General features: G+C 46.1%; 2 protein-coding genes across 2 annotated transcripts; both read left to right on the top strand.

Annotated features, from left to right (window-relative positions):
• The first annotated feature begins 2,097 nt into the window (after positions 1 to 2,097).
• SLC25A43 (solute carrier family 25 member 43) lies at positions 2,098 to 19,453 on the top strand. The gene is made up of 5 exons (XM_059858907.1): positions 2,098 to 2,395; positions 4,826 to 5,067; positions 6,057 to 6,229; positions 16,135 to 16,269; positions 17,326 to 19,453. The coding sequence occupies exons 1-5, from the start codon at positions 2,124 to 2,126 to the stop codon at positions 17,527 to 17,529; spliced, it is 1,026 nt and encodes a 341-aa protein (XP_059714890.1). The 5' UTR covers positions 2,098 to 2,123; the 3' UTR covers positions 17,530 to 19,453.
• A 144-nt stretch (positions 19,454 to 19,597) lies between these two features.
• Positions 19,598 to 22,514, top strand: SLC25A5 (solute carrier family 25 member 5). The gene is made up of 4 exons (XM_059858906.1): positions 19,598 to 20,653; positions 20,770 to 21,256; positions 21,372 to 21,512; positions 22,119 to 22,514. Exons 1-4 carry the CDS (start codon positions 20,342 to 20,344, stop codon positions 22,274 to 22,276), a joined length of 1,098 nt encoding a protein of 365 aa, XP_059714889.1. The 5' UTR covers positions 19,598 to 20,341; the 3' UTR covers positions 22,277 to 22,514.
• The last annotated feature ends 4,934 nt before the right edge of the window (positions 22,515 to 27,448 follow it).

The following is a 27,448-nucleotide window of genomic DNA, read 5'->3' as shown; positions in this document are numbered from 1 at the left end:
TTGTGGAATATCCTGCCTGCTGGGATCGAGCACAGAGCTGGAGCAGTGTGGAGGGTTCCTCTGGGAAAGGAGTCAGGGAATGCCAGAACAGCATCACAACCAAAAGAGTTTGCTTTCTGGAAGCTTCAGCATTAGGCTGGGGAGGTAGATGGTTGGAAGAAACTCTGAACATGAAGCTTGTTTAAATACATAAAAGGAATACTCTTGGCTATGTTTCTGCTTGTGGCTTGGTAATGTCATTCCAGGAATTACATCTGAATGTTACATACTGCTTAAGCAATTTAAAAGCTAAGATAACTTTCCTGATTGAGAATATAGGTATACATCTACTACATCTAGGTTGTACAGTCTGTAGGAAAACCTAAACCTCAGAGTTGTATTTCATTTTAAAATAGAAAATTGAAACTCGTTCCAAGGGATAGTAAGAAAACCCACATAGTTTTGTTTCATAAACAACAATGATACAACATTGCTTGTATTTATTGTAGTGGGTGATTTTGCTAGGAGGAAAGGAAGGAAGGAAACTACCTTAAAGATCATCTAGTTCCAACCTTCCTGCCATGGGCACAGACACTTTCCACTAAATCAGGTTGCTCAAAGCTCTATCCAACCTGACCTTGAACATATCCATTTTTTTTAGTATATGATTGGTTTTATTTTGGCAGGTCCCTTTACAGACGAGAAAAAATAAGACTCACACCAACCACCTCCTTCTCAAGGAGGAATCCTCAAGGATTGCTGCAGGAGGCTGAGGTCAACTGGTGATTCATTTTATCAGCCAGAACAAGTATGGAAAAACTTGCCCCAAAATGAGTAATGGAAATGGGAAGACTGTATGGAAAATACCAGTAAGAATCTTAAGCTGAGGTTTGTCTTGGGCAGATGAGCAACAAAAGAAAAACCCTGGAAGAAATATCAGCCTTTTCCTTGAAGTCTTGAAGTAATGTTTGAAATCTTCTGTTTCCAAGCACTAATCATGTATAGCAAGTTATACCCTTTTATTGTTGTTTTTCTCCTCCTTGATGGTTAAATGCTTTCTTCTGACCAAGAAAATACAATACCATAAGTAGCTGAGTTCCTGGAGAGAGATGCAATTCTAGAGAGATGTCTTTTATCTCTTTTATTGATCTAGGAATAGTCTATTGGATCAGCAGCAGAGCATTCTTGCCAGAGGCAGACTGTGTCATCTGACACTGTTCTGCTGGATGTACTGTAAGAAGATACTGAACATACTGAACATAGCTCTCAGTTTGACTGGAATTTTTCAGTTGGTTCTTTTTGTTGGTTTGCGGGGGTTTGGTTTTTTTTTTGGTTTTTTTTTTTGTTTGTTTGGTTTTTTTTTTTTTTTTGGTGGGGGGGTTGGTTTGGGTTGGTATTGTTGGTTGGGGTTTTTGTTACAAGAAACAGAACATCCTGTTTTGGAGCAAATCTCTGCTGCTACCTCCGTACTGGCTGTTATCTCCTCACCCCACAGATTCTGGTCTCAGCTTGTATCTCCTTTCCACTTTGGTCTCTCCCCTCCCTGTGCCCTTTTTTCCCCCTCTGGCAATTCGTCAAGAAAACCTGACATAATTGACCTCGTAAATCTTATTAATGATGATCACTCAGTTACTCAGTTCCAGCATCAACACAGAGTGCTTCAGGAGCAGAACTCGGTGTCTTTGTGTATTCGTGCCGTTGCCGCATTTGCTGCTGTGGAAATACATGTAATGGTAAGGAGAAAGGTGTGCATTCGCTCCCTGTGGAAACACGTCTAATTGTAGGGAGAGAGGGGTGTGTCCTGAGTGCAGTTGGGTCGCTGTTGCGAGGGCGCTTTTTCCCAGCTACATAAACTGCAATAACGTAATAATCCATGAATTCAGGTGCGAACCGGGCTAGGGGCGCCGTCCGGGCTCACCCGCGGGCAGCGCCGCTCCGCTCAGCTCCGCTCCGGGTTTTCCTTCCGCCTCCGCAGCGCGCACCCGGGGCGCGCGGAGCCCCGCGCCACAGCGCCCTCCGGCGGCGGAGGCGGGCGGCGCCGCCCCGCTGTGGCCGCTCCGGGCCGGGCCGGGCCGGGCCGGCCGGGCCGCTCCCTGCGCTCCGCTCCGCTCCGCTCGGCTCCGCTCCGGCGGGACGGCGGGGCCATGGCCACCCTGCGCCGGGACGGCCGGGTCACCGCCCTGCAGCGCCTGGGCTGCGCCGGGCTGGCGGGCGCGCTGAGCCTCAGCCTGACGGCGCCGCTGGAGCTGCTGACGGTGCTGGCGCAGGTGGGCACCTGGCACTGCCGGCGGGGGCTGCGCGACGCCGGGAGCAGCCTGTGCCGCACCGAGGGCGTGCGGGCCCTCTGGAAGGGGAACCTCACGGCCTGCCTGCGCCTCTGCCCCTACAGCGCCCTGCAGCTCGCCGCCTCCCGCCGGTAAGCGACCGGCCCGCGCGGGGGCTCCGCGGGGCTCCGGGGACCTGCGCTCCCTCACCGGCCTTCGTGACAGCGGGGGGAGCGGAGCGAGAGTGCCGGGTTTAGTCTAATGGCTTTGTCTCTGCTGGGTGTGCGCCCCTTCTCCCCAAAGATCCGGACCCTTGCTTGTAATTTTATTTACCTAATTTGTTCAACGCCTAGCGATTGTTAGGGCCTGGTGATATGCCAGCAATTGATTCTAAAATCATAGGTATTCTTCACATGATGAAGGGTTGATGGTCTGTTAAAATTCTTTTGCTCCGGTTCATTTAGAAATGAAGTTACAGTGCAACCTAGAGGCGTGGCTGTCACATCTGTTCTTTGCAACCAATTTGTTTAATTAATTTATACACTCTTAAGTATTTATGTTGTCTGTATTAAAGAAAATAACAAAATTACAAGTCAGATATTTTTACCCTATCACACAGGAATTGTTAAGCAAATTTGATCGCTTTTGACGTTGATATGTGACATTGTTTGTTCTAAGACCTTGTTTTTGATAATACACAGATGTTAAACTAAGGTAAGTGCTGATAGGACTGCAGCAGGATGAACATGGAGCGGTGCGGATGGAGCTCTGCCAACCGTGCTGTTTCCTAGGATTCCCTTCTGCTGCCAGTATCTCTCAGCCTTTACAGGGAGTGCCTGACTGTTTGCACACACCAGAATGTTTTGCCACTCTGGGGGCTGGGCTTCTTTTTTTCTTTTTTTTTTTTTTTTTCCAGTCAGCTGTTCATGGTAGCACATGACATTTGCACCCAGCTGGGTGCTGAGTTGTTCTGTTCTGGGCAGCAGCACAGCTGGTGCTGCCAACCTGCTGGGTTTGTCACTCATCTGTCCCAGCAAGTCATCTGCCCATGACTGCCCAGGCCCTTCAGGAGACCACAAATGAAGTGACCCTAAAACTGGGCAGCTTTTTTGTGCCATAATAGATGCAGTGGTCAAACAAAGAGCAAGATAATGTGAGTGGGAAGGTACAAACAGTAATTTTAATGTAATTTAAAGTTCACAGAAAAGTCAGTGTATGCACCAACATACAGCAGTTGATTTTGAGCAAAATAATTTCATTGTTTGTTCAGCTTGAAACAGTGTATTCGTTTTGCAAGGCTAAAGTTTGTGTCTAGTTTGAACAGGGTGTTCTGAATTACGGGTGGAAGTAGGCTAACCAGGACATTAAATACAAGGTGCCTGTGCTTAGTCCTTGATACACTATTTGGGGGTTTGGGAAAGTCTTTTCTACTGGGAGAATGGTGTACATAAGGCCAAGAAACACAGAAAGAGAAATGTTACAGGGCAGCTTAGGTAAACAGTCCCAGGAGGAGCAGGACTGTGCACAGTCAGCTCCCTCAGCAATTACTCTGCACGGACTCTTGTCTTTCCATGGCAGTTTTAAGTGTTATCAGGTAGTGCCTAGAGACACCCCGCCACCTTCCCCAGGCATTTGTTCACATGCAGGAAAATTAGGCTGTGTGGGTTTAGGAACTGCATAAGACACACAGGAAAAAAGGTTTATGCCCTTTTGCTTCTGATTGGCTGGGCTTTCTGCCCTGGGCACTCCCAGGGCTCGAGACAAGTAGATGCAAGGATTTTCATGCAGTAGAAAATGCACATTCAAATGAAAAAACATTGACTGAGCGAGCAGTGACTTGTAAATATTTGCACATTATTTTGTTCTACAGCATGCAGGTTAAATGTAGATGTGCTGTTCAGATGTTTCAGGTAATACTACCAAAATAGAATAATATATTTCTTTATCTCCAGCTAAAACTCTGGTGTTTTTACTTGCTTCTAGCTGCCTCCAGGACATTGCTGCCTGATGTAGGAGTTTCCTGTCATAGAAAAGTCCTTCAGTGCACCACAAATGTATGACTTGTGTGTAGCTTTTAAAACTGTGCTTCAATTTCAAATTTTCAAATTGAGACTTAAACTCCTGAGCATAATAGTGCCTGGATTAAAGTCTTCTCTAGAGGTGTGTCCCTGGGAACCTTCCTGTCCCAAAATAAGTAATAGAAGAAGGTTCAGTTGCTCTCAGAAGGCCTGTGATGTCATTATCTACATATTTCCTCTTACATGATAACAATCTTAACTGGCAGGTTGGACCAATGTCTTTAACTGATGATCAGATAATTTCTTGCAGATGTGTTTTGAATCATGGCAATTTTCATCCTGTATGTGGAAATACAAAAGAAAGATTTTCATCCTGTAGGTGGATGCTTGTATTGTGTTACGTGTAATAAGATCTTGGATGAATCACATGCTGAAATTTCAGTTCCTGCTGCTGAAGTGGCTTGTGGTCAAAAGAACATTTGCATCAAGAAACATCTGCCTTAATTTTTAATGTGTTTTCTTCATAGTGTCATTACTAGTACTTCTTTTATGTGTTTGCTTTAGACTTGTTACCCTTTTCATGGATGAGCTGGGCCATATTTCCCACTGGAGAGCCATCATGGCAGGCAGCCTGGCTGGCATGGTGGCCACCACCGTGACGTACCCCAGCGATGTGATTAAAACTCGGCTCATCGTGCAGAACCGGCTGGAGCCATCCTACCAAGGGATTCTTCACGCCTTTTACAAGATCTATCACCAAGAGGGGCTCCGCGCACTCTACCGTGGTGTTTCACCAGCAATATTAGGTAAAACAATGCTGGGGTGAAAGCACCTCACTGCCTGGTTTTTGTTGCAGCTGTGTAGTGTGTTCACTTGCTCACTTGATTTCAAAAGCAAATAGGAATGTTTTCTTGTAGAAGATGTGGAGATTTGCAAGGCACTGCAAGGCACCTTTGCTGCAGCTTTATTCAAATTAGGAGCAAGTGTGTAGCATTGTATATATGGTTAAGTGTTCAGCAAAGTACTCTTTTCCTTCTTTTATAGATTATCTCATTGTGTTTGGATGCACAATTTTCACCATTAAACTCTTAAAACACATTTATACACACACACGCAGAGTGCTTGTAATTCCTGTTGAGTGTGAGAGTGTCTCCTGAGCTGTTCAGTGAAACCAGTGTGAGCTGTAGTATATAGTAGATGTGAAAAATTAAGATTAATTATATTCTCTCTTTACTTGAAATTGACTTTTAATTATCTATTTACTCGGCATAGTCTTTAAAAATGCCATTTAACTGAGTCCATGTTTTCACAATATGACATTATATAAAATGTGTAATAACAATAATAATAAATGTATAATCCCACTATAAAATTGATGAGAGCATGAAACAAGCAAAAGAGGCCAGAAGTATCCCTCATCAGCCTGGCTGAAGACATAGCTCTGTTTACCTGTGCAACTGCTAGGGTTGGGTTGGACTGGGAAAGAGTTGTCACAGGAGAGAACCTGGAGAAACACCTGACCTGTCATGAGACTATAGCAGTTAATAATTCTGACAACGTGCACATTTTAATAGGTAAATGTATGCCCCTGTCAGCATATCTAGATGGTACAATATGGGTGTTTGGTGGTAAACCGGGGACTAAAGAGTAAAATTCTTCAAAATTTGGATTGGGTTTGTGGAATGTGAGGTGTAAATTGGCAGCAGCTCCTCCCATCTTTCTAGTTATGTGATGGAGAGCTCTCCTCTCTTAGTGTACAGTGTGTTGATATAATCCCGTCTGGTTTGCTTTCTAGGTGCTGTTCCATTTTCTGCGGGCTCATTCTTTGTTTACACCAGTCTGGACACAATCTGGCAAGAACCCATAGTTCGTTTCACTCCTCTTCAGAACTTTGTAAATGGCTGTGTAGCAGCTGCTGTGGCACAGACACTTTCTTTCCCCTTTGAAACTGTCAAGAGGAAGATGCAGGTACAGAACATTCATGTTACCAGTACTTTGTCGTAGGTGCTTGGTGCAAGAGCTTGGGACAAGACTAGCCAGGTGATCATGGGTACCACTTTATTTCCCTTACCAGTAGGCTACAGAGACTTTGGTTTTGGTTTTGTTGGGTTTTTTGCTGGTTAGTGGGTTTTTGTTTGTTTGTTGTTTTGTTTTTGAACTCTGGAAATCATTGCTACAAATGGGCTGTTACACCTTTAATATGAGTTCAAGTACTATCATGGGATATGTATATGCTCTCAGACTCCATCTCTGTATCTTTATTTCTTTCCTTTTCCATAGCAGTTCCATCACATTCTCAAAATTCAGAATTGGCAAGCCTTCAGTGAAATACAGGCTGAAAGTTTGCCAGCTGAAGAAATTCAGTCCTGTTGGTGGTAGGCAGGATGAATGAGATCCATGTGGTTTTTCAGAGCCTGTGTGTCTGCCATTTATGCCTCACCACAAAACAAACTTGCTCAGTGTTAAGTCTGAAGGATCGTTATCCTTGTGCTTATTTCTGACTCCTCTGGTTAACAAGTGACTTACCAGCTGCAGGTGCTGCTGTTTTCCTGGAGCATCAGCAAAACAAGAGTTATTATATATATCTTCCTGATCTTTTCTCCAGAACTTTAACAATAGTGATCTAAAAAAGACCCAAACCCCACAAAACAACCACTATCCCACAGCTTCCATCTCACTGACATAATTCACTTGCTGATGTTGACTTTTCATTAGAACTTCATCAGTAGAGAGACAGTGAATAGCTTTCATCACATGGTCATTCTCTGGCAGGGGCACATGAGTTTGGGTTTTCAGCCTAGTTCCTGGGAATGCAGATTTATGGGAAGCTTTTGTGATCTTATTAGAAAAACAGTCACTAATTGTGGCAGCCTTATATAGGTCCTTGCCCCCTTCATCAAGCGGTAGCCTGGTTGGCAAGTCACAAGGTAGCAGAAGGTCAGTGAAACTCTGCATTTCCCTCTCCTGCTCCCCCTGTTCCCCTTTCCAGGGTGCAGATGCTGTCATGGAAGCCTTCACTGCCCTCTCTCCATCTTGTAGCAGAGAACCTCAGCAGGAGGAGTAAGGGGCTTTTATCAGACCAGCTCACGTAGCTGATGTGTCCAAAAGTCAAGGTTTAAACTGAGCACTTTCATCTTATGAAATATTTCAGACAAGAAGGATTCTGAGCATGAAAACTTGATCGTTTTTTCCAGCTGTACCAGTGGGTCTAAGAAAAGCAAATACTCCTTACAAGCCTTCTTTTACTTTATATCCTTAGGCTTACAGCAATGCTGTTGCCCTGAAGAATAAAAGAAGATAAAGGTATTTACTGTGCTGTTCCCCTTTTGATATTTTCTGTTGATGCAACAGTTACTTGGACATTCAGCTTTTGTAATCAGTTCAAAAGCAGGTTTTGGCTGTAGCTGGTGCAATGTGTTGTGTCGGGCTGTGTCGTGACAGGCATGTGAAGAAGTGGGACAGGCGCTCGTTTCATTTTCCTGCCACTAGGCCGCGCTCTTCCATCGAGGGGAGCTTATCTGCTCGGCCCTTCCGGCAATACGGGAACTGGATTCATTGCCTAAATACGTTGGACTTGGAGAGGCCAAAAATACTTCTCGTGAAAACAAAAGGCTCATCAACAGAGAGGGTTCTTCCTCATAAGTGCATTGCAACTCCGAATAGTGATTCTCTGAGCTTAGAGAAACACCTCCTGTTCAGTGATTTATTCTAAAGGCATGGGAGAAGGCAAAGATATTTCAAAAGAGCAAGCTCCCTAGATGTGAAATCCTGTAATTTGTTGGGTACTGGAAATTAATTCATATAGAGTTGTCCAGAAAAGAGACCTGTTGTTGAAAATTGCAACCCATGTTGATACCAAGAGCGCACTGGAACTCCTGCAAGGTTATCCAAGAAGTCTGGGTTTTCCAATTGGCACCAGGGTATGGCCCAGCTTTGCAGAGATCAGCTCTGCTTTGTGCTTGCTGGTCTGTGCAGTTTGTAGGGTGCTGGTCAGAAGAGAGAATTGCCTAGTACAGCACCAGGAAAAGCATCATGAAAAGGGATGGATCTAGAAAGGAGAGAATAAAGAAAAGGAAAAAAACCTCAAGACTGTAGAAAATGGGGGAGCAGATACTTCTGACCAGTTTTTCTGAGATATCTTATTCTAAGCAGCCTCAGTTTAGTGATTCAGCTTTCTGGCTGATAGGAAGAGAGGGCTACCAAAGCCTTCAGCTACCCCTGAGCCTTGTGTGTGCTCTGCAGTGCACATGGAAAAGTGCTGGGCTTTTTTTGAAGCAGTGAATGCCGGGTTTATGGTGTATGAAGAGGAACCCAGCACAGTGGAAGTCAGTATCAGATTCCTTTTCCCTCCCTTTTGTTCCACCATTCTGACAAATGGAGGGACTATGTTGCTAAAGAAGATTTCCAGTGAAGCTGCTGGTGATGGGGAGCCAGGGAGTTGTAAGACAATCTCAGGAGCTTCAAAAACTGAGAAACTAGGACAGAAGGTTGTCTCCATTGATTCTGGGGTAGAGTACAAGCAGGAGACCAGGACATTCCGTTCAGATCTTTACCTGATGTGCTAGGCAGTCTTAGAAGAGTTAGCTCCCTTCATCTCATCTGGACAATGCTTGAATTGTTTGCATAGACTAGGAAATGAATTCTGCTTTGGGAGAATTCATAAGGATAAGGTGCTATTTTTGATCTCCATTGTAATAATTTTGCTTCCTCCTTTCTTACTTTACATATCTGAATCCTACACTTCTGACGTTGGCTGCTTCTGTCACTGACAGCTGTGGGAGTAGGAGCTGACTGTCAGCTCCTACTTCCTTAGCTCTTTTGAGGAAGAATTGTGTTTTGGTGATGCTTTATGATGTCAGATTTGTTCTGTAACCATGGCTTCTTCCACCTTTGCTCTTAGAATTAGCTTTATCAAGTTGGTTTTTTTTTAAAGATGCTGTGTTTGCTATATATACTTGAATGTTTTTCTTAAAAGAAATGTTAATTAATATGAGTGAGTCTTACTGAATATTTGAGTCCTCTATATTGTGCTTATCCTAATTTTATTCCTTTGTCTTCCCTTTTTCACTTTGCTCCTGATTGGCATGTTAGAGAATTCAGAGGTACTGTATGCATGTTTCAGCATGGAAATATGGCTTTTGTTGTGCATCTGGAGAAGGGGATTAATGAAAGAGAGGCTTATGTTCTATAGTAAGTGTTTTCCTGACTTACTTTTATGATGTTTCAGTTTCTGAACAAAATCTTACTGATCTTTATGTCATTCTGACTGTTATTCTTGGCTTTCCTTCCTTACCTCACAATATAGTGTTCTTTGTTAAATCCAGTTTCTAAGCCATGTTCAAGTACTGCCCTTTTTGCCTTGCAGACTTGTGTGCAAGTAAGAACACTTATTTCTTTTTCTTTTTTTTTTGCCTGCGTTTAGCAGGGAAATTTTTCTTTGACTTAACCTGGGTCTAAGGAAGCACTGGTAATGTTTCTACAAAATCTCTTCTTTCCTTTTTTACTATATCTGAATACTTTGAGCTACCTGCAATTTTTTTTGTTTCATTGATGTTGTTACAAAGATATTTTATACCACTTTCTGAAGTTGTTGCAGAATGCTGCTCTGCTGCTTAGAGAAGTATTTGGTCTGGCAAGTGGTTGAGACAATGCCTGAAAAAAGCTATGGAACATAATGTAAGCTTTGTCTTCTGTAACAGCCTAGATCAGCTTTTATGAATCTGAGCAAATCTCAGAAGCATTTCTCTAAGATCCCCAGACTTCCACAGGAGAAAAGCAGGTGGACTGACTGTCTGTCCAGTTGGAACACTGAACAGTGTTAGTTGGAAAACTGGATAAGAGGAAGAAATTGTAGATCAAAAATTGGAAGTAGGACTGGGCTGCTTTAACTGTGAGGTCTGCCTTGACTCTCAACCTGTTCATCCAAGAAGCTGTGGTGTGATAATTATGTAATACCTCGAGGTAGATTAGCTCTGCAACACAGTGGTCTGCTGAAGAAAAGCAGAACACATTGAACCTGTTTGAAGTTCAGGAAGTCTGAGGGAAGGCAGAATGAAATTCTCTCCAAATGATCTCCCCAGACACTAAGTGGCCACCATACCCCCAAACTGAGATTTGGTAGTGCCAGCCTCTCACAGTGCCTCAACTTTGTCATAAGTGTGGTGTGAGTGAGAGCTCTTTAATCTGCTTTGGGACAGATCAGATGGGTTAACTCAGCCCACCTTTTTAGACTCCATAAGCTCACCCAGCAGACAGGACCTGACACAGGCTGGGTTTGCTGCTGCTCACACACACCTATTACAGACATAACCTTAATGCAAGAATGGCTCTGGGGGTACAGCTATTACTGTTACCCCCAACGTGGGTACTTTTGCATCAGGTATACAGGACAGCCTTGTGTCCATTTGTCTGTGCTTAGAGTGATGTACCTGTGACATGTGAGGTGACTAATTATGGAAAACACTCCATTAACGGGAGTTAGAACTTGATCAACTCTCTCTTGATGGCCACAACAACCCTCTGCAGTGCTACAGGTGCCCAGGGGACAGAGTGGCTGCAAAGTGCCCAGGCAGAAAGGGACCTGGGGGGACTGGTCGACTGAACATGAGCCAGCAGTGTGCCCAGGTGGCCAAGAGGGCCAATGATATCCTGGCCTGTATCAGGAATGGTGTGGCCAGCAGGAGCAGGGAGGTCATCCTGCCCCTGTTCTCTGCACTGGTGAGGCTGTACCTTGAGTGCTGTGTCCAGTTCTGGGCCCTCAGTTTGGGAAGGATGTTGAGATCCTCAAACACATCCAGAGGAGGGCAACAAGGCTGGTGAGGGGCTTGGAACACAAGCCCTATGAGGAACAACTGAGGGAGCTGGGGTTGTTCAGCCTGGAAAAAAGGAGACTCTGAGGTGACCTTATCACTCTCTACAACTGCCTGAAAGGTGGCTGTAGTCAGATGGGGGTCAGTCTCTTCTCACTGGCAACAATTGACAGAAGAAGAGGACACAGTCTTAGGACTGAGTTAAACTTTCCCCTCTGCCACGGGAAATTTAGGCTAGATGTCAGAAAAAAAATTCTTCACTGAAAGAGTGCTTGAGCAATGGAATCACCTGCCCAGGAGGTGGTGGAGTCACCGTCCTTGGACATGTTTAAAAAAAGACTGGACTTGGCACTTGATGCCGTGGTTTAGTTGATATGGGGGTATTAGATCATAGGCTGGACTTGATGATCTCAAAAGGTATTTTCCAACCTAGTTCATTCTGTGATTCTTTTATAGGTGATTTATTTTGATTTTGTGTAAATCCTTACCTCATCCACATAAGGCAAATGAAAGTATGACCTATGAAAAGCCCCAGTCCTGTTAAAAATTAGTTTTCTCCTCAGTTCTTAGATAGGCAGCAGGAGATGCAGGAGCTAGCATTGCCATCCACTGTGTGAAGTGTGGGACCAAGCCAGTCTGCCTAGGGGTTTGCACCATTAAATAGTGTTAATGTGCATGAAAATGATGCACCCTTTTGTAGGGCTTGAGCTGAACCATCACGAGGCATTTGGAAGCCACCCAGAGCTGCCCATGCAAGGGATTTGCACTGCCTTGAGGAAAAAGACTTCTATATTCTCAATAAAGACTTCCTCACACAGCAGGTGTTAAAGCACAGGAAGCTTAGGCTCAGCAGCAAAGGAGGACTTCTGCAACAAACTGTGAAGCCTCAGGGTGCAACAGGCCTGGTGATATATATCTAAAGCAGAGTCAAGCTTTTGAGCAAGCATGAAGCTGTTTTGTTCACTTGGTGCCATTCTTCCCAGAAAGGCATGATTTGTTCCCAGTTCAGGTTACAAAGGAAGGGACAAGGTGTTCCTGGAGTGCAGGACACTGGAGGTCAGCTGTGCTGTGCTGCTCTGAACTGATATCCTGATAGCTTGCCATGGGTTACCTTCCTCTGTGCCTGAATACCTTTGGGTGGACTTTAACCAGGGGTGTAAGTCAGCATTACTAAACCACTGACAGGGAATGACTGCTGAGTAAGGCTGACCTTTAGGAGGAAGAATTGATTAAGCCCAAGAGGGTGCCTTTTCCCCCAAAATATTACCACATATTTACACTTTATTTTTTTCATTGTAGTGGAATGAAACACTCTTTCAAGCATCCAGTCTTCACTTGAGTGAAATTTCTGTGGACTGGAGTGGTATTAACTTGAATGAAAACTGCAATCCTTGACCTTCAGTTTCCTTTGAACTACAGCTGCATTTGCCTGTTGCATGTGCCCTTATTAACCCAGACTGCAAAGATTTCTTTTTTTAGCTTCCAGATTAAGAGTGTGAACTCTTGAGCTGTGTGCAAAGTGTCTTCCTGTACTTTTTTTTAAGTGATCAGAAATGTAGGACACCTGAATCTGTTGAAAATATGTAAATAACAAGAAGTTTTACTCTATCCACCATCGGGGTAGCATACCACTGATGACAGCTATTCACTGTTAGTTATCTTCCATACTCTGTGCCAAGAGAATTGCCTACTCAAAAATAAATAGTAAATATATGTAAAGGTGTATATATATATATATATATATGTATATAGGTAAAGTAATATATGTAAAGGTAAATATATACCAACAAACTTTATGAACAGGGAAAAGGGGGGAAGTACATGAATTAAATACATTAATTCATAGTCTCTGATACATGTGAATACAAATAATTGCAAACTAAAATGTCCCAAAAAGCAAGTGAAAAGTTTTTATCTGCACAGGAGAGAGGTTGAGGGAGGCTCATTGAAAAGGTCTGTGAGATCAGTTCCCAAAATGGGATTATGTTGTTCTGGCAGTCACCTTGTAATGCAGACAATGGGAGAGATGGTGTCTGAAGAGTCTTCAGGTAACAATTACCTATAACAATTAACCTGCAGTCATGACACTGCACCCTTATTTAAATATTTTGTTTCTTTTAAAAGAATATTGCATGCAGGTAATTGGGCATTATTTTGTAGATGTCTCTCTTGGGTTTGGAGTGTTGCAGTAGAACAGTGGAAGTGTTGCAGTGACTGATTCAACTTGGTGGGCTCTGGATGTAAAAATACTGTGTTTGTGAGAGAGATCAGGTGGAGGCAATTCTGCATTTGATGTGTTTTAATCATTTGGAGAGCCCACTGTCCATCAGAGGTAAAAAGAGAGGGACTCAGCTCTGCTACTACTATGAGTAACACCTTGGCTCTCTGTTACCAGCACAGGGAGCTGTATCCCCAGCCTCCTGCAGCTGGAGACAGCTGCAGCTGGGAGGAAGGAAGTCTTCAAAAGAAACAGGCTTCCATGCAGCAGCCCATAGTGCCGGGGGTGTCAAAAGCAAGGAATTCCAGCTGCTTTGAGATGCATGAAATTCTCTGTCATAAACCTGACCTTTTGGGGAAGAGATTAGCTGCTTGATTTGTATGTCATGGTAGGTTTCTGCAAAAGAGAGGGGACCAGTTTGGTCTGTTTTGTTCCTTCCATTTTCTGGCTCTGGTGCCATAGGGTGGTTGTGAGGGTTGCAGTGTGGTAGACATGCTTAGATGAAGAACCACCAAAACCCACAGCTACTCTTTTTCATGAACAACAGTGCCAGGTGAAACACATTTGCAGTATTATTCTTTTATTAATGCATTTTAACTTCATTTAGCTATGTTCCAAAATACTGGAGTTTTAACTACAACACAGTTCTTAGTTTTCCTCTTGAAGTAGGTGATTCTGAGATTCTGTGAACAATTGTTATTTAATTACTCTGTGAAGGGTCCTAGAAGCATACAGCTCCTTCAAAGCAGAAAGGCTGGCAGCATATACTCTATCTATGGGGAATGGTACTATAAATAATTTCAGGAAATCTCTTAAAAGGTCAGTGTCTATGGGCAGATTGGAAATCTAGAGGCTTGATTTACCTGTTCCTTTTAAACTGCCTTCTGAAGGTGTTTACTGTGTTACTGAAACCTGCAGTGTGCTTGTCACTTCTTTTGGTGTTGCAGGCAGGAGTACTGTAATCAAACCTTTCATCTGTGCCTTTGCAGTGTGTACAGTAATGAAGGGGATCAAGTCAAACTCACAGAGTTAAATTCTGGCAGGCCATGCCCTGCCTACCACAAAGGGACTGAAAAAGGAAGGGAATCACATGTTAATAACATTCTTGTGTTCTTGAAACATTTCAGAAACCTGTCTGTCTTTACTGCTTGGCTGCTTATAACTTCATTTACAAAAAAAAAAAAAAAACAAACAAAACAAACTTGTGGAACCTGACTGACAGTCGAGAAAGCAGAAGAGGGTTTTGAATCCAGTTCTCCTGTGACTGCTGTTGCATTTTTAGGGATACTTTAATCATTTTAGTTTTTTTCTAAGCATTGCTGGTGCTAATATCACCATTCTTATGGAACTGGTTTCTGAAGTCTCAGTTTGAGCACTCAACATCTTCTGCAGAAGAGACATGAAAGTCTTTGTGCAGGTTTTTACCTGTTACCTGCCATAAGAGGTATTTCACATGCATTTCAATCAGACAGAAAAAAATGAGAAAAAAATTATGATCTGTGTTTTTTTTAGACAAAGAAGACATGCCCTTAGTCTGGGGGATTATCAGGTGGTTTTTTTCAGCCTTTAAATTTTACAGTAGACTTGCCCTTAACTATTTGATTAGCAATTTCTCTTATATACATAGAGTGTGAGTTTTGATCTGTTTGTCTTTCCAGGATCTCAGTTGCCAAGTACTTGAAATGCTATAGCTAAGGCACCTAGAAAATCCCATCACCACTTGTCAGTTGTATGAGGCTTGTCATAGGCTTAGCACCTCTGAGAAGCTACAGGCTAGTCTAGAGAAGGAGTGAAAAATCACTGCTCTATGTGATGTTTCAGATCAATGTGGGGATCATGATACCCATATTCATCCATCAATTAACTGTACAAGCCCCATTTTTATCAAACTTCTGCCTTAGGATGATCAGTTTGCAAGGCATCAATCTGTGTCCTGGGGCCCTGACACTTAAGTGTCACTTGCCATGTGTTTGAGTGAAACCCTGATTTGTCAATGCACAGTAAATCCATGGCTGCATGTGCACAGATGGATGAGGATGGGATTATTCAAGGTCAGGTTATCCTGTCTGTGCTAACGCAGTAGGAGATTAATGAAGAAAGGATTTAGCTGTTAAAAATTACCAACTACACTTCTTCCATGTGAACAGACACTGTACTGCAGTTGGAAGTTCAGCTGCCAGCCAACAGGATTCTCCCCAGGTAACTTTAGCTAGTCCCTATCAACTGAGCACATTGATGTGGGAGCATGGGCACCAACTGCTCACTTGCAGCCTTTGGTGAGCCCAAACAGCCTGGATGAAATAAATTCCTGGATGAGATAAATTCCCCATCCTTCCATTTCTGCTGGGCTGCTGCTCCTCAGCCTCTAGTACAGCTTGTGCTTCTCACAGCAGTGCAGACACAGCCTCAGCAGCCAAGAGACAAGTCAGCTGGTTTGATCAGAGTTACAGGAAGGCAGTGTGGCTCCAACCTTCCCTCTCATAGTGTTCCACTGCCAGGAGTGTGAAATATCTCTACCTGGACCTGAGCAGCTGGCATGGGGCTGATGGGATATTTGGCTCTGGTTCAGATGGTTTGTCTTCAAAAGGATGGGATTTATTTCTAGTAGTGACATGGTACAAAAGGGGCACTGTGTGAAATTACTGTTCACTTTCATACCTATCAAAGAGGGAGTTCTTTCCCTTTTTAATTTAAATTTTAATGCAAATTAGATACTTTTGGGAGGAATCCAGATGTGTCTGTTGAAACCTGGTGTTGACTGTTCCTTATATAGCAGAATGGAGAAAATAATTAATTACTTTGGTTTTCTCTGCTGGTTCTAAATTCCTCTGGGTGTCTCTTGACAGGCCCAGAGTCCTTGGCTTCCCCACTATGGAGGAGTTGATGTCCATTTCACTGGCATGGCTGACTGCTTCCGGCAAACTGTGAAGCACAAAGGTGTGCTTGGACTTTGGAGAGGACTCACACCCAGTCTGCTCAAGGTGAGGTTTTGCTTTCATCCCAGTCAAATACTATCCTGAAGGAATCGAGATAGTTTTGGGCAGTTTAAGATAGAAAGCTTATGACATACCTTTGTACTTAGTAGCTTATAGATGACAGAATCAGTGACAAGACAGGTTATAAACCAGCCTTGGAACTTGGTTTGGTTGTATTTCCCCAAATCCAAGCTTGGCTTCTAGATGTCTCCACTTGAAAGTTCATTTCAACATCTTTGTAGAAGTGGGTGCTCCTAGCACACAAGGTGTGGAGTGGATGTGGGATTGCAAGCAATCCACTTAGGACAGCTAAACAAGTTCTCCCTCTGACCTGAGCTTCAGTCATTTGGCATGTTGTAGTGAGCTGTAAAAAAAAGTGTGCTTGTATAAGCCACTTGGCCAGAAGTCCAAAGCAGTGCTTTCAGCCAGCTATTTGATACATGTGGATCAGTTACTGCAGCCTTTGCTGAGTTGAAAGCATGAAATAAAGCATGGTAGCTTAAACAGAAGGTAATTTAATTTACATAAATACATTTTATAGTGCTGTGATGAGGATTACCTACATGGAATACTACAGGTCAGCTAATGAGTGCTAATTGAGTGACAGTAGGATTGACTGTGATGGCCTGCCTGTGACTGCCTTACCTTGGCTGATATAAAGGCAGTGGCTCTGGAGCTGCTAGTTCTGCATGGGGCAAAAGAAAAAAATTGTGGAGTCACACCAGCTTATATAGAATAAATTCCACATTTCCTGCCAGGATTTGCTGAGATTGTTTAGGATGTTCTTGGGTGTTTGACAAGTTCTGGTAATCTATTGGGTAGCACAGATCTTCTTCCTCACAAATATTGCTATAATTAGTTATGTAACAACAATAAACTCCTACTTTTAGCACACTGCTGCTGCCAGCATAGCTTGAAATTAGACTGATTTTATATAAATGAGGACAAGGTCTATTTTTATATCAGATCTGAAGTCCTAGAAGTTCCCTTTTTTTAAAACATCTAAGCTATGGATGCTGCTAGTGAGTCTAATTTTTTTTTCTTATATTGCTTTTTTATCAGATTGTGCCATACTTCGGTGTTATGTTTAGCACCTTTGAATTCTGCAAGCGGGTTTGTCTCTACAGAAATGGTTATATTCAATCTCCTTTAAATTACAAGCTAACACCTGGTGTTGACCAGAGCTTACACCCACAAGAACTCAGAGAATTAAAGCTCCTCCGAAGGGAAAATTTTAAGCCAAGGAAATCAGCGCTTGAAAACTGACATCAGAGTGTCCACTGCAGATACAGAAATACCCATGCTGAGCTACAGGTACTGACATTTCAGTGGACTGCTTGGTTCTTGTAGTGAGACACCTGGGACAGGAAAAAATAAATCTGTATTGTATTTGCTGAATGGATTTAAAGAATATGTCTGGCAAGCACATACTGAAGAGGAAAGATGCAACTAGTTTGAAAACTCTGTACTACTGAACTTGAAATGGCATTATTTTAGGTGCTTTTTAAAACTGAATAGCTATTTGAGATTAAACCAGGTGCAGCAAGGCAAGAGAACAGAGATGAGAATATGAATTGTCTCCAAAAGCATTAGGAAAATGGGCAGCCAAAAATAACAAAACAGGATAAAATACATGCAATATGCAAGAATTTCTACTGAAATCTCCAGGTTTTTTAGTGATACTGTGTGGATCTGGTATTCTGCAGAGTCAGAATTAGTCTTATTTCGGAAACACTCCCAAATCCACTCCTTAGTTTTTGAGATGTACTTGAGAATAATATTTTTGTCTGAATCTCCAGCATAAAGATGAATGTATGCTGCTGCAACTGTGCTTTTGCTAAGACAGAACTGTAATGTGCAAAATGGACTGTAATACACTGGAATGACAATCTTGCAAATTCAAGTGCATACTCAAAAATATTCCTCCCTTTCTCGTGCATTGTTACTGCATGTATGTGAATTACTCCACACTTCGAAAAGTATTTTTTCTGAAGTCTTCTAACTGAAATATTTCCTGGAAAATGCAGTTCTTAAATGTGTTAGATATTTCAGAGCCACAAACTCTGTCATGTTGTTTAGGTACTTTTAAAGCTCTATTTTTTTATTAAACCACTTTTTATTTCCAGTGCATAGACCTAAACCTACTATGCTGCTCTGAACTTGCACAGAGAATAACACCATGCACACCACCTGTGATTGACCCACTGGAACCCTGTGCTCCAGGGGCTGCAGACAGGTCCTGTAGGAAGGAACCTCTGCAAGAGCACCAGGTTACTGCCGGTGCCACTGCCACAGATGGGCCTCCCGGGAGTTTTTGGACAACAAAAGATCATCTTTGATGTTAGTGTTATACCTGAGGAACCGTGGTATTGCTCCAGTTCCTTTGTAGAAGTTCAGCTATGGAACAGCCCCATCCCAGTGCCTTCTGATAGAAAACCGAAACCCCATGTCCATGTGGAAAGCTGGCTGTGCCCCTGGCAGCATGGGAGTTACAGCAGCTCAAAGGTGTGTGCACACTGGCTCCAGCCTGAGCTGCAGCAGCCTGGGCTCAGCACAGCATTTGCTGCTTTACACAGCTCCTCAGCTGTGTTCTTGCACTGTTTATAGCGCCTGATGGCTGAAAATAAGTAAATCTCAGAAAGTGCTTGGTTAGAACATGTCACAGCAGCATGAGGCATTGGCAAATCCATGCAGGAACAGTCTGTAACTGTTTAGAGAAACTTGCAAAAAGATTTGGGGTAACTGTAAGGCCTGCCTTGCACCTAGAACTGATTGTTGATGTATCTTACAGCTGAAGTCTTGCAGTGTCTCTCTTAATGGACTTGCTCTGTTCTGCTGCAGTGGTGCTTCATACTGATTTTTTTTTTCAGCGAAGAAATGCAGACATAGAAAGCAAAAAATTAAGATGGTAGAGAGCAGATCTGGTGGCTCATGCATCACACTGAGGCTGTAAGTGCTTTTGGTTCTAATCAACCTGCCTAGTGATCATGTTTCTTTCTATGTGCCTCAGTTGTCCCATGGGCACAGTACAGGTAACAATACTGAGACTTACTGGACATGTATGGATGTGGAGATGTGAATTGTAAGCATGTTGGGGAGGAAAGGATTTCTTGCCTTGTCCAAGCATACCTGTATGTTTTTTACTAACACTGTATTTCTAAATAGATTTAAAATATTGAATGGGTACATATGAACGTCTGATCAACTCTTCAAACCTTGTAAGAGTCAAGTGACTCAAAAAGTTATCTCTAACTTGTATCTGATGTGCTACTACCATCTTTGTATCGTAGTGCACTCCTACAACCTGTCAGGCACTAACTAGCCTTTTATCAACCAAGCCTGTCCTTTGTAATCACAAATGCGATAAATCCCCGAAAGGCAGCACTAAAATATTTAAGATGTCACTGAAAGAAAGCCCTTCATCAGTGGATCACTAACATGTGCAATGGTGTATGACCATGAAGAACCAGTCAATAGCAAGGCTAAACTCTTGGACAGGTGAAGTTCTACTCGAGAGACGTTTGGCTGCCGCTGGGTGCTGGGGGGCGGGCAGTACCTGCTGGGCTGTGCTGAGCATCTCAGCTGAGATCAGCGCTGTGACTGCGCAAGGATATACACGATCTGGAGCTCGGTCACTGCTGTGTGCAGGGTGACGGCATCCCGTGGGCTGAGAGCGGGGTGTCGGCTGCGGTGACAGAGATGGGGCCTCAACGTGTCCGCAGATGAGGCAGCCTCAGAGCCCGCCCCGTTCCAGCGTGCGCCGCGGCTGTGCTGTGCCCGGCTGCTCTCGCCATGGCATTCATTGGGATGGCGCAGAGGGGCCGGATGGCCCCGTCACCGCCATGTGCTGTGCCCGGGGTAGGGACAGGCGGTGTGACCGGGCCGGGGCCGCATACGTGTCCTGCCCGCGGTGCTGGTGGGATCCTCCACGCCGTGATGCCGCGTCCTGGCGTGCTTTATCCCGGATCTCCAATTCCGCGGTGCCCCGTCCCGGTGTGCTCCATCCCGGGATGTACCGTCCCGCTGTGCTCCATCCCGGGCTCTCCGTGCCGCGCTCCCCGGTCCCGTCACCGCGGCCATGTGCCCCCCACCAGTTCCAACGGCGGCCCCGTCCCCCTGCGGCGGCCACGCCCCCTGCCGCAGCCAATGGGCGAGCGGGACGTGCGCCCCGCCTACGCTCGCGTCCCAGCCCTATATTAACGGCCATTGCAGCGCCCCCCTCAGCACCGCCTCCCGCCTCCTTCGCCCGGCTTCGCCTCCCGCTCGCGCCGCTCCCGCCATGACCGATGCGGCCGTGTCCTTCGCCAAGGATTTCCTTGCCGGCGGGGTGGCGGCCGCCATCTCCAAGACCGCTGTCGCCCCCATCGAGAGGGTCAAGCTACTGCTGCAGGTGAGCGCCGGCGGCCGGGGCCGTCCCAAGGTCGCCGCAAGGAGAGGGGGGGCGGCGGCGGTGGGCCGGGGGCTCGCGGGGGAGCGGCGCTGACGGCGGCATCTCGGCCCCTGCAGGTGCAACACGCCAGCAAGCAGATCTCCGCCGACAAGCAGTACAAGGGCATCATCGACTGCGTGGTGCGCATCCCGCGGGAGCAGGGCATCCTCTCATTTTGGCGCGGCAACCTGGCCAATGTGATCCGGTACTTCCCCACCCAGGCCCTCAACTTCGCTTTCAAGGATAAGTACAAACAGATCTTCCTGGGCGGCGTGGACAAGCGAACCCAGTTCTGGCGGTACTTCGCCGGTAACCTGGCATCCGGGGGTGCCGCCGGCGCGACCTCCCTCTGCTTCGTCTACCCCCTTGACTTTGCCCGAACCCGCCTGGCAGCGGATGTGGGTAAAGCCGGGGCCGACCGGGAGTTCAGTGGGCTCGGTGACTGCCTGGTCAAAATCTTCCGCTCAGATGGCCTTCGGGGCCTGTACCAGGGCTTCAGTGTCTCTGTCCAGGGCATCATCATCTACAGAGCCGCCTACTTTGGCATCTACGACACCGCGAAGGGTAGGTTGACCCAAAGGGCACAAAAACGGAGATGCTGCTCTGCGGCAGGCCTGAAGTGCATTTCAATAGTGTTGGTGGCTTACCTGCCTTTCTCATCAAAGCCTCTCTCCTGCAGGCATGCTTCCAGACCCAAAGAACACCCACATTGTTGTCAGCTGGATGATTGCTCAAACCGTCACTGCTGTCGCTGGTTTGGTCTCCTACCCTTTTGATACGGTTCGTCGTCGCATGATGATGCAGTCTGGCCGGAAAGGAGGTAAGTTTCCTCCTCCTGTATAAGAGTTTCTGGGCATCCCTGAATCAATAGCTGGTGGTGGAGCTGAAGTGAAGGCAGAGTGGCTTGACTTTTCATCAACTTGTATAGATATCCTCACCTCTTGTAAGCAGGGGTGTAGGAGGGGCTGTAGAGGCAGGTGACAGGAAGGGGCACAAATGGGTCTGCACTGCACACACACCTGTAAGGTGGCATGCACAAGTCAGGTATATGTCAGTAGGTAGGAGCAGCAGAACTCGCCCTTGGATGTTGCAAGCCAGTGTCTCTGGGACAAGAAAAGACAGCCTCCATAGCAGGCACAGTCTGGCCAACTGTGCAATAGCTTTTGGGTTTGGAAATGTTGGTGTCAAAGCAAGGAGTTGCTGCATTCTGCTTGAACTGGTCCTTCCAGTGTCTCCCAGAGAAAATGCAGCACCAGCACCATCTTTCCTCGGCAATCTCATCCTCTGATGTGCTAGTATTAGAGAAAGTCAGCCAAGAAATGGGATGCAGTGGAGGTTGTAAAGCTAGTAGATACATGAGGCTGTTTCTGACTTGGATGTTGGGGATTGTGGGCATCCAGTTCCTAAAGCTGTCTGTCTCCTGCAGCTGACATAATGTACTCTGGCACTCTTGACTGCTGGCGGAAGATTGCCCGGGATGAGGGCTCCAAGGCCTTTTTCAAAGGTGCATGGTCAAACGTACTCCGAGGAATGGGTGGTGCTTTTGTCTTAGTCCTGTATGATGAAATCAAGAAGTATACATAAGTTGTTTCCTGTTGTGAACTGGCATGTTGTTCTATGTAGTCTATGACTGTTCATGGACTTGTTTGAAAACCATCTAGTTACTAAACAGTGGCAGCTGATGTTTATACAGGTTGGCATGGGGCAGGGGTGACTGCTTGCCCTGTCTTTATCAAACTATTCCCCCTGATGGGACTCATGATGGTTTCTATTTCAGTCACTCCTGCTTAAAAAGTACAGAGAAATAAAAATCTGAAACCAATTTTCCTCATCTCATGTTTGTTCTTACAGCAGTTGAAGTATGAGGGGGTTGGGAAGCTCAGCAGTTGTAGAGAAGGAGGAAGATGAACCGCCTTCATACTGCAAGCCTTGGTACCTGCTAAGTACTGGCAGGTAAATACAGTGCAGGCTGCCAAGGAAGCTAGGTAGTGTTTTCTCCCCAGGGGAAGCCAGTGGTGTAGGCTGGAATGGGGACTGGCAGCTCTGAAGGGCTCACCCAGCTGACCTCCCTGAGACTCCACTAACCAGAGATGATGGACTGAGTGTGTGCCACAGTCCTGCCTCTGGCCTGTCTGCTCCTTGGAGCTTGTGAAACCTGATTTTGATTGTGCCAAGTGCCTAAACTGTCCATAAAGCACAGCACTCCCTATGGCACTGAATGCCTGGGAGGCTGGAAGAATGTCTAAGGGGGTGTTTCCTGTTCCCTGGAGGAGCAGAGCTTGGCGTCATGTTCTCTGCCTTAGAAACTGAGCTACCTAATTGGGCATGTGGGTAGCCAGAGGACACAAGTGCAGTTAATTGCTGCTGTTCTGTAGCTTCCCTGGCTAGCCTTGCTCTCACAGAGGGTGCTGTGCTGTGGGGGTGCAGCAGCTGAGCAGAGACAATTTCTGTACCAGCTGTGCTTGCTGGGCAGGGAGGTGCATTCCCAGGCTCATTCCTTAGTCCTGGGACTTAAGGTTCAAAATTCTAAGGGAAGGGGAAAATTCCTTTATGCTGCTGGGACAATGTGGGGAAAACTGCAAGATGGGGCAAGGTGTGTGGTGTGGCCATTACCCGGATATCTCTGTAGGTCTGTGAGTCACCCCAGCAAAGCTGCCTGTTTTATACCTGGAGATCTGGAGTGGTCAGGGGATGCTCTCCTGGTCTTCTGCCGTTCAGATCAGCAAGTCTCCTCACTTCCCCTATGCCTTTGGTCCTTCCTGGCTGCCCAGGCCTGCTCAAAGCAGTTTATTTCAATCATTGAAACCAATCTCAGCTACTGCCTGAGGCAGCTAAACAAGAACTTGTGTTGCAAAGGGCAAGAGTTGTTTTTATTGCTGGAATCTAAGCAGGCAGCCAGGCATGAGAGCACAGCACCTTCCTGCTGCAGATGGTGGTGTGTTGGCTTGCTAGGGTCCCTGTGAGTGGGCATGGGCCTTCCTGATGTGAGACAGTCCTGTGCCTCACAGCTGAGCCAACTATCCTTGCTGATGATTTTCAGCTGCCCCTGGGCTGCTGCAGAGTGAGATCCCCCCACTGCCTGCTGTGGAAATGAAACAGGCTGTAAAGGTGAGATGTGAAGCAATGCCACGAGCAGTGGGCAGTGCTGGGGCACAGGCAGCAGCTTGGCAGGGGACTGTGCCACGGGGCAGCTCTAGCAGGGAGCCCTCTCCTGTTGTACAAGTGCCATCTTATTAAGGGCTCTCAGCCTCCTGCTGCTAAGCTCTCCTGGATTTCAAGGGCTGTTCTGAAATGCTGCTGGTTGCTGAGCATGGGGCATCCTTTCCTGTCCTTTCCTCCACAGGCATTGCATGGCCAATAAGGTAAGTGCATCATTTCTTCCTGCACACAGTGGTGGGTGACTGAGGCACTGAGCTGGGCTGTTGTGCCAGGCTGCAAAGGAGCTCAGCTGGGACATCCCTAAGTCCTTAAGACCTACAGATTGTGCAGTGGACTTGGGGTACAGGGCTGGCACTGAGTGAAATGAGTTTTAGCTACCTGCCCTATTGACTGCTTTGGGAATTCAGGAAACAAGAATGTGTTTCACAGCTCTTTTTAGCTCTGGAAGGTGGGAGATGCAGGGCAGAGCCCACAAGGGGTTTTTTCTGCATTCCACTGTTGGCTGCTACAGGCTGGTAGGCCTTCTGGGGTTTTAACTGCCCCCCTCCTGGCAGCTCCCTGGGAGCAGCTTTATCTGGGGACCAGGCCAGGGGTTCAGCTGCTGCTGTTGCCTGCCACAGGAGCATACTGTACAGGGATTAAGGGCTTTGTATTTGTGGGGAAACTGAGGCATGAGAAAAGGACTTAGGCCAGCCAGTGGCAAGGCAGCAAGCTGAGTGCAGTCCCTCCAACACAGCATTTTGTCCACTGGACTGTGCTGCCCCAAGAATGACATGGATGGGGGTGGATTTTCCTTTTAAGTGTGATTCTCCTGTGGGAAGGGCTGAACATCACACACGTTGTGATTTCCTCCACAGGAGCTGTGTCCAGCCTGGTGTATCAGTTCCTTTGCTGGTGAACAGGGATGGGTGAATGCCTGTAATGCTGCTTCTGTCTCAGCCCCTGGCCCAGCAGCCATAAATCCAGGCTTAGGAGGTGTTGACGCGCAGGGGATCGTGTGACACGCTTGTCAGTGCCTGGGGCAGGTGGTGACTGGTGTGGGATTGCTGGAATGGCTCTGTGCACCAGCCTGCCCCAGCTGGGCTGTGCCTGGTGTGTGCCGAGTCTTGCAGTGAAGAACCTCCCACCCCAAGGACTTGACTTGCAAAAGACCAGAGTGTCAGCTCATCCACTCCACCATCCCCTTCAGCAATTGTTGGGTCACTCCAGGCTGTATCTCTGGGCTTTGGTTGGAGCCCGGAGTGCCCGTGCCTCTATGTCCTTGTCACCCAAGACAGGCATTGCCCCAGCATCCTTTATCTGCTGCCTGCATGACTGGCAGGGTCTGCTGCAGAGGGGCAGGGGAAGAGGCAATGCTTTGTCATGCAGGGTAAAATCAGTTGTTCCCAGTGGGATTGTTCCTGCCACTGCCCAGCTATGCAAGGTGACACCATCAGCTGCCCAAAGCACATGCATGGTGGGCCTGGCTGTGGGGAGAGAGCTGTGCTCACATGCCTGCAAGGACACAGCCCCAGTTCTGCACACCCTGGAACCATACCGAGCTCCTGGGGGTGGTTTTGGGAACGAGTCCTCAGGACCTGCCAAGACCCCACACCAAGACTGGCAGCACCAGGGAGTTTCTGGGAGGTGTCATCTCTCCAGTGCTTTGCTGGTTGTTGCTTTCTGATCCTGCTGAGATTGACAGCCCTGGCTGCTGGCATGGGGATGGAGTTTTTCTGGCTGACAACAAAAGAGAGATTGGCCTCTTGTGCCTTGAAATCTACCCAAAACCCCAGGGTGCTGTGGCCAGCTAGGGTCATAAGGATTCCTCAGCAGGGAGTTACAAGGCTTCCATTCCATCCTTGGAGCCCAGCCCTAGAGCCTTTTAAACAAGCCCATAATTTTATACTTTTAAAATGCCTGCATGTGGCAAAGCCCCATGGCCTCTTTAGGACAGCACCAGCAAAAGCTGAGACTGATTCAGGCTGATCAGTTAGTGCTTCTCCCAAGCTGATCACTTTGTCATGCACATTATGTGTACTTATCAATGTGCATTTATCAATGCAACAATCTAGGGAGTCGGGCAAGCCATCTGCACATCAGGCAGTGAGTAAAATAGCAGAAACATGGAGCACAAGGAGAGCTGTAAGGTTGACCAGAAACTTCCCCTCAGGGGGCAGGCAAGGAGGACTCCATGCTGCTCCCCAGGCACAGCTGTGATTAAAACCTAGGAGGTTGGATTCACTGTTACCACTTCTCTTGAGTGTTTACAGATTGTGTGGAGGTTTTTTACAGGTTGTGGGGAGCCAGGCAGCATTGTTACATCCACAGCTGTTCTGACTTGGTAAATCAGACTAGGGTTTTGTGAAGGTGCTTGGAAACTGGTGTGAACCAAGTAATGAAATACTGTAAGTCTGTCCATGTGTGCCATTACTTTTGTAAGAGACTCCCTCCTTCACTTTTATTTCCCATTTTGTGATACCTCTACATCTACACAAGCTCTTACATACAATATGGTGCTCAGTTTAACAAACAAATCTATCACTTACCTGTATCTACAGATTTATAAAAACAAATGTTGACTTTTACATGTCTGACTGTAACATGAAATCTGACTTTTCTTTGGTCTGAACTCTGCTACAGATTGCCCATTTGCTACCAGGATACGGGAAACCCTGCAGGGCAGCTGGTTTTATCTGTTTTAACAGGACATTTCATCAATTATTGGAACTTGGTGACCCTGGTTCCTGTTGCTACAGTCAGCTAATATATTTTAATTCATTTAGATCTAGAAATGAAAAACCCAACTTGATTTACACCGTTGTGAACTAGCTCCAGTTGAAGTAAGAAATACATAATGTATTGGATCGGATTCTCTGTCTTGCAGCTGTTTCAGTCATGGCCTGCATAACTAGAGTGTATCAAAAGCACCTCAGAAGATGCAAGGCACTCCCCCCCCTTTCTGACTGGATCCAGGCACAAGTCCTGATCCAAACTAGGCAGGTTTCCAATGATAGGACAAACACTGATTGAACAGGGACTGGCCTTCCAGAAGCCTGTGCTGTGCTGTCACAAGCTGTCACAGCTGAGGAAGTTGATGGCAGTTGGTAACAGCTACTTTGGACAACTTGTGCTGGGCTGGGACACTCACATTTTCTTTGTGCCTCAGCAAACTGCAGCTATGGTCCTATCCCCACCTGGCAACCCCTTCACAGCCTGTGCAAGCTGAAGCCTTTTGTCCTTCCCAGCCTTAACCCTGACAATAAATCCCACCATCCCCAAGTCAGCTTGTTGTTTTGGTGTCACCTGAAGCAAGACCACACTTCATCCTTGGACAACTGGAGACTCAGCATCTGCATCCCAGCACCGTTTACATGGTTCAAAACCTCTTTTCAGGTGTCAAATTATTTTACTCTTGCTTGGGAAAAAAAAGTCTGAATCGTTAGAGAGAGTGACCTGCAGTTACCCCAGGCTTAGATCACTCCCAGAGGAACCCTGAGGCCCTCGCCTGGCTGGACTGTGCTACCACACTGGGAAAGGGGCTTGTGTACCCGCACAGCCTCCTGCCCCTCCCAACTACTGCACACCACCACGGGCCTCTGGCCACAGGCTTCTGGA

This window comes from Haemorhous mexicanus, chromosome 14, assembly GCF_027477595.1.
Source record: "Haemorhous mexicanus isolate bHaeMex1 chromosome 14, bHaeMex1.pri, whole genome shotgun sequence".
Classification (NCBI taxonomy): Eukaryota; Metazoa; Chordata; class Aves; order Passeriformes; family Fringillidae; genus Haemorhous; species Haemorhous mexicanus.
This window is presented reverse-complemented; position numbering and strand designations above follow the sequence as displayed.

What these genes read in the sequence shown, in the direction of transcription:
- SLC25A43 (XM_059858907.1), top strand. Translation starts at nt 2,124, where the DNA reads ATGGCCACCCTGCGCCGGGACGGCCGGGTCACCGCCCTGCAGCGCCTG. An exon ending in CAGCTCGCCGCCTCCCGCCG is followed by an intron (nt 2,396 to 4,825) that starts GTAAGCGACCGG and finishes TGTTTGCTTTAG; the next exon opens with ACTTGTTACCCTTTTCATGG. An exon ending in TGTTTCACCAGCAATATTAG is followed by an intron (nt 5,068 to 6,056) that starts GTAAAACAATGC and finishes TTTGCTTTCTAG; the next exon opens with GTGCTGTTCCATTTTCTGCG.
- SLC25A5 (XM_059858906.1), top strand. Translation starts at nt 20,342, where the DNA reads ATGTGCCCCCCACCAGTTCCAACGGCGGCCCCGTCCCCCTGCGGCGGC. An exon ending in GGGTCAAGCTACTGCTGCAG is followed by an intron (nt 20,654 to 20,769) that starts GTGAGCGCCGGC and finishes CGGCCCCTGCAG; the next exon opens with GTGCAACACGCCAGCAAGCA. An exon ending in GCAGTCTGGCCGGAAAGGAG is followed by an intron (nt 21,513 to 22,118) that starts GTAAGTTTCCTC and finishes TGTCTCCTGCAG; the next exon opens with CTGACATAATGTACTCTGGC.